This window comes from Apium graveolens, chromosome 4 (genome assembly GCF_009905375.1).
Source record: "Apium graveolens cultivar Ventura chromosome 4, ASM990537v1, whole genome shotgun sequence".
NCBI lineage: Eukaryota > Viridiplantae > Streptophyta > Magnoliopsida > Apiales > Apiaceae > Apium > Apium graveolens.
Window position 1 is genome coordinate 61,018,900 of NC_133650.1, and position 9,554 is coordinate 61,028,453.

Here is a 9,554-nt window from a genome sequence, read left to right on the forward strand (position 1 = left end):
AAAGATTTGGCAGAAGTTAAGTTCATTTGTTCCCTTTCAGGGTGTCGTTTTTGCGTAAAGTGTGGAGCGACCTACACATTTACAATGATTTGCCTTTCACACGGCTTCAGGGTTATTTTATAACCTTTCTATTATTTTTCTTACCTTATTCCTTCTTTTTAGGAATTTTCTGGTATTTTTCAGGAATTTTTCCCTAAATTCTAGGATTTTTTCCGAATTTACAGGAATTTTCCCTTAATTCCGGGGATTTTTCCCTTAATTTACTGGTACTCACAGGTATTTTTCCCTAATTTTTCAAGAATATTCAACAAAAATAATTTTTGAAAATTATTTCTTAATTTTCTTGATTTTCTGGGATTTTTGCTTATTTTCCCTATTTATTGGGAATTTATTAGCAATTTTCCTGATTTTATCCCCTTTTTCTAATTAAATAATCAGAAAAATAGAATTTTGCTGCTCAATGCATCCTAGGCGTTGTTGACCCACGCCTAGGAGACAGTTTCCTAACAACGTCTAGGAACAATGCATCATGGGCGTTGTTGGAGGCTGATACTTCCTAGGCGTCGTTGATCCGTGCCTAGGACACAGTTTCCTAACAACGTCTGGGAACAATGCACCCTGGGCGTTGTTGGAGGCTGATACTTCCTGGGCGTCGTTGATCCACGCCTAGGAGACAGCTTCTTAACAACGTCTAGGAACAATGCATCCTGGGCGTTGTTGGAGGCTGATACTTCCTGGGGGTCGTTGATCCACGCCTAGGAGACAGCTTCTTAACAACGTCTAGGGACAATGCACCCTGGGCGTTGTTGGAGGCTGATCCCGTGCCTAGAAGCCAAATTTCTAACAACGTCTAGAAAACTTGCGTCCTAGGCGTTGTTGAAGGCCAATCCGTTCATAATTCCTAGGCGTTGTAGACCCACGCCTAGGAGACATCCTTCCAACAGCGTCTAGGAAACTTGCGCCCTGGGCGTTGTTGGAGGTTAACACATCCTTAATTCCTAGGCGTTGTAGACCCACGCCCAGGAGACATTTTTGACACCACGCCCAGGAATCATGTCCTCTAGGCATGGTTGGGCTTTCAAGCCTTAATTTATTCAGTGAACTTTGGTTTTTTCATTTAGAACATTCTAGATCTTTTCAAAATTCAAACTTTATGGGCTTCCCGCCTTTACTATGCCCATTTCTTTGGCCCAAAAATGTTTGAGCTTCCACTCGCTCATCTATATAAGGAGTGAGATGCGAGCTCATTTCTCACACTTTACTTCCATAAAATTTCTTCACCTCTAAAATTTTTTACTCTGCAAATATTCTCTCAAGAATAGCCACCACAAAGCGAATTCCGACATTCTACAACACCGCTTTCTGGGCTTATTTTGAAGATTACGTTTAAATCTTCATCTTCTTCGATTATTTTCAAGAGCTTTTATGGGTTTCAGTCTTCATCCATGGCGGATTCCGATTCATCTCATTCCCAGGTTCCCCAAGCTGTTCCCCGTCCATCTAGGGCCAGCCGAGGTAAAAAACCTCTTGTCCATTCCTCAGTTATTTCTCTTAGGGATCTTTTAACCGAGTTTGGGCAAGCCTTCCCTAACATGTTACACTTAGATGCATATAATTACCCTTCTAGATTTGGTTCAGAAAAAATAGGTACCATAGCTCGCCTCTTTGGCATTTCTCACCCTTATAGGGCCGAGGCTCCAGGCCCAAATGATAGGGCCTGTTACCCAAAGCCTGGGGCCATTCGGGTCTATAAGGAAACCTTTTATGCTGGTTTTCGCCTTCCCCCTCATCCTTTCATTTTTCGCCTTTTGGCTGAGGCCCGAGTCTGTCCGACCCAACTCACGCCCAATTCTTGGCGTTTCATTCACTATTATATGGCCCAATCACGTAAACACGGTTTTGAGCCCAATGTTTGTTTCTTTCGCTATTTATTTAAATTTGTAAATGCTTCTGAGGACCAATGATGGGTCAAAATAGTTCATAGATCCTTGCCCCGCTCCTGCTTTATTTCTGGTACCAACTTTGACTCGTATCTAACTTGGAAGAGCGAGTGGTTTTATGTGTTTCTGGATTCCGAGGAGGGTTGGGACCATTTCTTCAGACCCAACTTCTCAAAAAGTATAGACGGGTCTTTACGAGACCTAAAATTGGGAATAGATGAGGATGCGGCCATCAAGGCCATCACAGCAGATAACTTGCATCATTGCGCTCTCATCCTTTCAGAGGGTAATTTGAAAAATTTAGGTCTAAGTGACCTAGGTCCCGAGGGTATTTCTTTCCCCTTTTATTCCATTTTCTTAATTCCTTATTTGTCCTTCTTCTTACGTGCCTATATCTTTTCGCAGCTAGGGCAGCTCTGGACACGATCTTCAAGAAGCGGGAGGCCCGTGCTGCCAAGGGCTCTTCTGTTGAGACCCACCGCGACAAGCGAGTTAGGATTTGTGACGGCCCTTTAGTCACGGTTAAGGAGGCCGTCCCCACCTTTCTATCCCAGAGGCCCCTTAGCCTTGATGAGGATACCTCTCCTTTCACCGTCACTTGGGGCCTTCAGAAGAGGGACACCGTGGTAGGGAGTTCCGAGGTTGCCGCTGTTTGGTCTGAAAGTGTGATTACGCCTCGTGACAGGGCTGAGATAGTAGAGTCTTCTGATGACCTACAAATTGAGCGTCTGGGTGCTCAGGCTGTGGCTTCTGTAAGCCTCTTTCTTGTCTCCTTTGTGACTTTTTTTCAACTCTTTCTACTTACTTACTGTATTTGTATATGCTTATGCAGATGAATACCTATCTCCAGGCTGCCCTTCACAATCTAAAGGATGTGAGGACTAGCCTGACCATTGCTGAGAGAGATAGGGACAGGTACCTCAAGGCTTCCGAGGCCAACTTCACTCGTTTCTGTGAGGTAGAGAAGGAGCTGGCGGATGAAAAGGAGAAAGTTCGCAAGCTGGAGCTGGATGCTCAGAGGGCCCGGGCTGAGGTCATAGCTGAGTATAAGACATCTCAGGACTTTCAGGATGTCCTAAATGCTGAGTACGATGCTAACTTCCCGGAGACCTTTTCTAGCTGTTGGGAGCAGATAGTGGAGGAGATTGGGAAGAAGATCCCGGAGGTGACTTTCACAGCCTATCCAGTCCCTGTTATTCCTGGGAAAGAGCCTCTTCTTGAGGATAGTCCTGTCTCCCCTACTCTCACTACTTTCGCTGAGGCCGCAGCTGTTTCTCCTCGAGATGCTGATCCTGTGCCCGTTCCCCCTTCTACTGCTGCCGATGAGGGAAACATTGATGATGACTTTTTTAAGGATCTTTGAGTAGTTTGTTTTTCTTATTTGGCCCATCGTGGTTTTTTATGTATTGACTTATTCGTATTCGGAACTTATTACCCTTCGGGGTTTATTATGTTATTTTAAGTTATTTGTTTGCTTTTCTACTATCCCTTTCAAGTACTTATACTATTAGTTTGCTAGCCTTTTAAGAGCTATCTCTTATTTTCCTCGTACTTGTACTAAAATAGATAAGCAAACTCAATCATATATAGTATGCACCAAACAGTTCTATGATAAGATGAACTAAACAATTCTAAAACAAGTTTATGGCAACTCTTGGGATTCATCCCTTACACCACTCCTAATAAAAAATAAAGCTAAAACATGTAAATCCTAAGCAAGCAAAGCTTCAAGGTGCTTTTCAACCTATTTGTCACCTTGACAAGTGAGAATCATGTTTAATGACTTCACACATAGTAAACCTTCAGGTTTTGTGCATGCCAAGTTCTCGGGACTTCAATACAGTCCATAGTCTCCAGCTTGTAGGTTCCTCTACCCTGTACACTCTTGATCTTGTATGGTCCTTCCCAATTTGGGGCAAGCTTCCCTTTCTGCCCTACACCAGAAGCTTCCACCTTCCTCAAGACTAAGTCACCCTGTTTGAAGAACCTTTCTTTAACCCTTAGGTTGTAGTAGAACGAAGCCTTTTTCTGATACTCCACTATCTTCGCATGTGCCTCGTCTCGGACTTCATCAATTAGATCCAGGGCTAATTTTTGCCCTTCCTCATTCTCCTCAACATTGAAAGCTTGAATCCTGGGAGAGGAGTGTAATATCTCTACGGGAACAACTGCTTCTGCCCCATATGCTAACATGAAGGGAGTTGCTACACTCATGACTCTACAGGTAGTCCTATAGGCCCATAGTACTGGGAGTATTTCATCTACCCAGTTATTCCTAGACTTCTCGATTCTCTTCTTTAGTCCATCCAGGATTATCCGATTTGCCACTTCCGCTTGCCCATTGGCTTGCGGATGAGCTACAGAGGTGAATCGTAACTCAATTTCATTCTCTTCACAATACTTCTTGAATTCCTCGTTGTTGAATTGTGTCCCATTGTCAGTGACTAGGATGCGGGGAATTCCATACCGGCACATGATATTTTCCCACAGGAATTGTGCAACCTGCTTAGTTGTGATTTTGGCCAAGGGCTTGGCTTCAATCCACTTGGTAAAATAATCGATGGCTACAATTAAAAACTTCATTTGTGTCGTGGCCATGGGGAAAGGCCCAAGTATATCCATTCCCCACATAGCAAAGGGGATAGGTGAGTTGACGGATGATAGCATTTCAAGGGGTTGTCTAACAACAGGTGCATGCTTCTGACAGCGGTCACACTTCTTCACATATTCTTTGGCATCAGCCATCATTTCTGGCCAATAGAAACCTAAATGGGTTATCTTATGAGCTAATGCTCTGCCCCCCAAGTGTTGCCCACATATGCCTTCATGTACTTCTTCAAGAGCCAAACGTGCCTCATCGGTCCTGAGACACCTTAAGTAAGGCACCACAAAAGATCTTTTATACAAAATCCCATCTATTAAAGAGTATCTTAGTGCTTGAACAGCCAACTTCCGTGCTTCAGTAGCATCGTTTGGCAACCATCCGGTTTGAATATGAGTCTTAATGGTATCAATCCATGAAGTCCCCAGACCTATAGGAGCTACAAGCTTAACATCAATTCTCCGTGTCTTCAGAACGCGGAAGTATACACTTCCCGAACTTTCCTCTATCTCAGATGAAGCAAACTTTGATAACGCATCTGCCTTAGCATTTTCCTCCTTCGGAATATGTTCAATATAGCATTCATCGAATTGGGTCATCACAGCCCTTACTAGGCGGACATACTTAGCCATCGTATCATCCCTTGCCTCAAACTCTCCCTTTACCTGGGATATGACCAGCTTCGAGTCTCCACAGACTTTTAAGTTCTTGACTCTAAGTGTCCCTGCTAAGCCAAGACCAGCTATCAGAGCTTCATATTCTGCCTCATTATTTGTGATCGGGAAGTCTAACTTCATGGCATACTCAATCAAGAACCCACCAGGGCTTTGTAAAACCAAACCTGCTCCACTTGAATTTGTTTTTGATGGTCCATCGAAATAAAGGACACAATATTCTTTATCCATATCCACTTTTTCCTTGTCCTCCTTATCAACTTCCTTGTCTTGAGGTATGGTATCCTCCTGCCCCCGACTTCTTGGTTGGGTATGGTACATTCCACCACGAAGTCAGCCTATGCCTGGGCTTTTATTGCCATTCGTGGCTTATACTTGATGTCGAATTCTCCTAGCTCTATCGCCCATTTGATCAGTCTCCCACTAGCCTTCAGACTATGGATTATATTTCTCAAGGGTTGATTCGTTAGAACCTCAATTTCATGAGCCTGAAAGTAAGGACGGAGCTTTCTCGAAGCCATTACCAGGGCTAAAGCAAACTTCTCAATGGTTGAATAATTCAACTCAGCTCCATGCAGAATCTTGCTGACATAGTATACGGGTTTCTGGATTTTCAGTTCCTCCTTAACCAACACAACGCTCAAGGCAACCTCTGAAACGGCCAAATACAAGTATAAGACTTCATTCAAAGCTGGCTTGGCTAACAACGGGACATGGGCCATATATTTCTTTAATTCCTCGAATGCCTTCTGGCTTTCCTCACTCCATTGAAAATTTTTGACCTTCTTTAAGGACTTGAAGAACGACAGGAACTTGTCTCCTGACTTGGAGATGAATCGTCCCAGCGCAACAACCCTTCATGTGAGCTTCTGAACATCTTTGACAGTTTTTGGTGGTTCCATGTCCAGGATTGCCTTTATTTTATCGGGGTTGGCCTCGATCCCTCTCTTGGAGACCATCAATCCCAAAAATTTTCCAAATCCTACTCCGAAAGCACACTTTGTAGGATTTAACATCATCTTGTGGTACCTCAGGACCTCGAAAGCTTCCCTCAAATGGGTTATATGATCAGTCTTTACTAGACTCTTGACTAACATGTCATCAACATATACCTCTATAGTCTTGCCAATAAGATCCTTAAAAATTTTATTTACCAACCTTTGATAGGTGGCTCCTGCATTCTTGAGACCAAATGCCATAACAAGATAATAATAAACACCAAAGTCAGTGATGAATGATACCTTTGGAATGTCGTCCTTATGCATCCTGATCTGACTATATCCACTAAATCCATCCATGAAGCTAAGTATTTCATGCCCAGCAGTGGCATCTATCAAAGTATCGATCCTTGGTAACGGGAAACAATCCTTAGGACAGGCATCATTTAGATCAGTGAAGTCCACACACATCCTCCACTTTCTATTGGCCTTCTTCACCATGACAGGGTTTGCTAACCACTCCAGAAATTGAATCTCCTAAATGAAACCAGCCTCTAAGAGCTTTTCCACTTCCTGTTTTATAGCTTCTTGCCTTTCTGGAGCAAAACTTATTTTCTTTTGTTTCACCGTCTTCCGACTTGGATCCATATTCAGCTTGTGAGTGATCAGTTCCGGATCTATTCCTGACATATCAGCTGCCGACCAAGTGAACACATCGCTATTTTCTTGCAAAAATTTCACCAACTTCCCTCTAAGGGGCTCCTCGAGCTTGGCTCCAATAAAATTCACCTTCTCAGGATCTTCGAGGGCTAAAGGAATTAAAACCAAGTCTTCTGCTGGCTTTCCTCTTTTCTCATCATTCTCTCGGATATCCAGGTCTTTGATAGGAAGAGCCTGCCCTCCAACTCCGTCTGCCCTCAAAGAGGCCACATAACAACTTCTAGCCATTTTTTGATCTCCTCTCTCTTCTCCAATCCCATCTCGGGTCGGAAACTTCATAACTGAATGATAGGAAAAAGGGACTTCCTTGAAGGCGTGTATCCCTGTTCTTCCCATGATAGCGTTGTAGGTTGAACTAGCCTTCACCACCACAAAGTCTAACATCTGAGTTGCTTGCCTTGGTTCCTGTCCTATGGTTGTTGGCAACTTGATTATTCCTTCTATGGGGCATTCCACTCCCGTGAATCCATATATCGGCATGTTGGTTGGGGTCAATTGGAAGTCATTATATCTCATCCTTAAAAAGGTGTCATGGAGCAAAATATCCACTGAAGCACCATTATCCACAAGGACCCTTCTTACTGGGCTGTTCTCTATTATCGGGGTTATGACTAACGGGTCGTCATGGGGAAATTTTACACCCTGCAGATCAGAATCATCAAAAGACATTGTTACTCCTGTCCTGGCCCTTTTCGGGGCTTCCCCAACAATATGCATAACTTCTCGAGCATATGCTTTCCTGGAGTTCTTGGATAACCCAGCAGCAGTCGGTCCTCCAAAAATTATGTTGATCACAGGCCCTCGGGGGCGCGGTCCTCTAAAGATTGTATTTATCACCGGTCCCCTAGGTTGGGGATTTCGCCCCTGATCTTCTTGATCTCTCCTTCGGTCATCAAAGTTTCTTCTCACGTTGTTGCTTCTATCCCCTCCTTCTCCAGTATATTTGTTCAATCTTCCTTTTCGAATGAGGAACTCAATTTCATCTTTTAGTTGTCTACACTCATCGGTGTCATGACCAACATCTTTGTGAAATCTGCAATACTTGCTCTTATCTAGCTTGGCAGGATCAGCCTTCAAAGGCTTAGGCCAACGAATATCTCGATCTTTCTCGATTTCCATCAAGATTTGGCTTCTAGGAGCATTCAGCTTAGCGTATTCAGTGAACTTTTTCCCAGGTCCTCCCTTCTTGGGGGTTGAATCAGAGTTTTGCTCGATTCTAGGATACTTTTCCTTAGCAATATATTCCAAGTCAGTTTTCCGCTTCTTGCCTCCATTGGGCTCATTACTCAATACAGTCTTCCTCATGCTCTCTTCCACCTTGATGTACTTTCCGGCTCTATCTTGGAGCTGCAACATGCTTTCAGGGGGGCGTTTAGCCAAGGACATCTTGAATAATTCATCCCTAGTTCCCTGTTGTAGTACTATCATGGCTACCTTGTCATCAAGGTCCGGGACTTTCAAAGCCTCCTTTGTGAAACGATTCAGGTATTCTCTCAGGGATTCCTTTGCTCCCTGTACAATGCTCATGAGGGATGCTGAACTTTTCTCATGCACTCTCCCACTGATAAACTGCTTAATAAAAGCCTGACTCAACTCTCTGAAGGACCCAATAGAGTTCGGGGGTAAACGACTATACCATCTTTGAGCCATACCTGACAGGGTTTGAGGAAAAGCCCGACACTTAATAGAGTCATTCACGGGTTGCAACAACAGTGCATTAGAGAATGTCCTGACATGATTAGCGGGATCTCACGTGCCATCATAAGCTTTGATAATGGGCATCTTAAACTTTCTCGAGATATGGGCATACATTATTTCTTCAGTGAATGGCGGGGTAGGATCATCCGGATCTCCAAGGGGAAGAAGATTACTTGGGTCAGCGCTTGGGACAACGACCCTTCTCTGTATCAGACCTTCCAGGTCTATAATAGGGGGAGGATTCCTCCCCTTTGGGGGTAATGGGGGTCTGGTGGTCTGGTGCGCCTCCAAGTCACGCCTCAGCCTTTGAATCTCAGCCTCGTGAGCCCTGATCCTTTCCTGCACTTCTTGCGGATTCGTCCCTTGGGTGCTTTGAGGACGTTTGCTACCATCAGCCATCGGCTCTTTGCCAACACGTCTCCTTCTAGGGGCTACTTCATCATCCGAAGATTCGGAGCCTCTCTCAGTGTAAGGACTAGAAAATTCCTGATCCTCAGGGATAGGTTACCAAGCCTCGTATATAGGGGAGATCGCCCCCGTGCTTCACTCCGTCCAGCGTGTCCACTTCCTCTAATCTCGGGGTAAAGGGGCATCCCATAAGGGAGGTTAGTAGTCACAACAGTTGAATACTCGTACCCAATGGGTCGCGAATTCATAGGTGCATGTAGTTGTTGAACTTGGAGATTCGTACCTTGAGTAGTCGAGGGAATCGTCCCTTGTGGCTGAGGTTCAGTTGCCCCTATCTGGGCTTCTCCTTGTGTGGCTGCATAAGTCGAATGAGGAGGTACCTCCACAGTTGACGAAATGGCTTGGGTTGTCCCCGTTGGTGTTCCTCCTTCAAGGGCTCTAACTGTTCTCCGTGTTTTCGCCATGGTTGTTGTTTTGCGTTTCCCACAGACGGCGCCAAATGTTATGGATAAAAAACTAAGGTTATTATTTGCTGTATTTATTACTAAGGTTCGGGAGCTCAAGGCCTTTAATG

At 44.3% G+C, this 9,554-nt stretch overlaps 1 protein-coding gene across 1 annotated transcript; it reads left to right on the forward strand.

The window, feature by feature from the left end:
- The first annotated feature begins 554 nt into the window (after window positions 1-554).
- On the forward strand, window positions 555-3,360 carry LOC141716747 (uncharacterized). The gene is made up of 2 exons (XM_074518933.1): window positions 555-2,692; window positions 2,773-3,360. Exon 2 carries the CDS (start codon window positions 2,773-2,775, stop codon window positions 3,301-3,303), a length of 531 nt encoding a protein of 176 aa, XP_074375034.1. The 5' UTR covers window positions 555-2,692; the 3' UTR covers window positions 3,304-3,360.
- The last annotated feature ends 6,194 nt before the right edge of the window (window positions 3,361-9,554 follow it).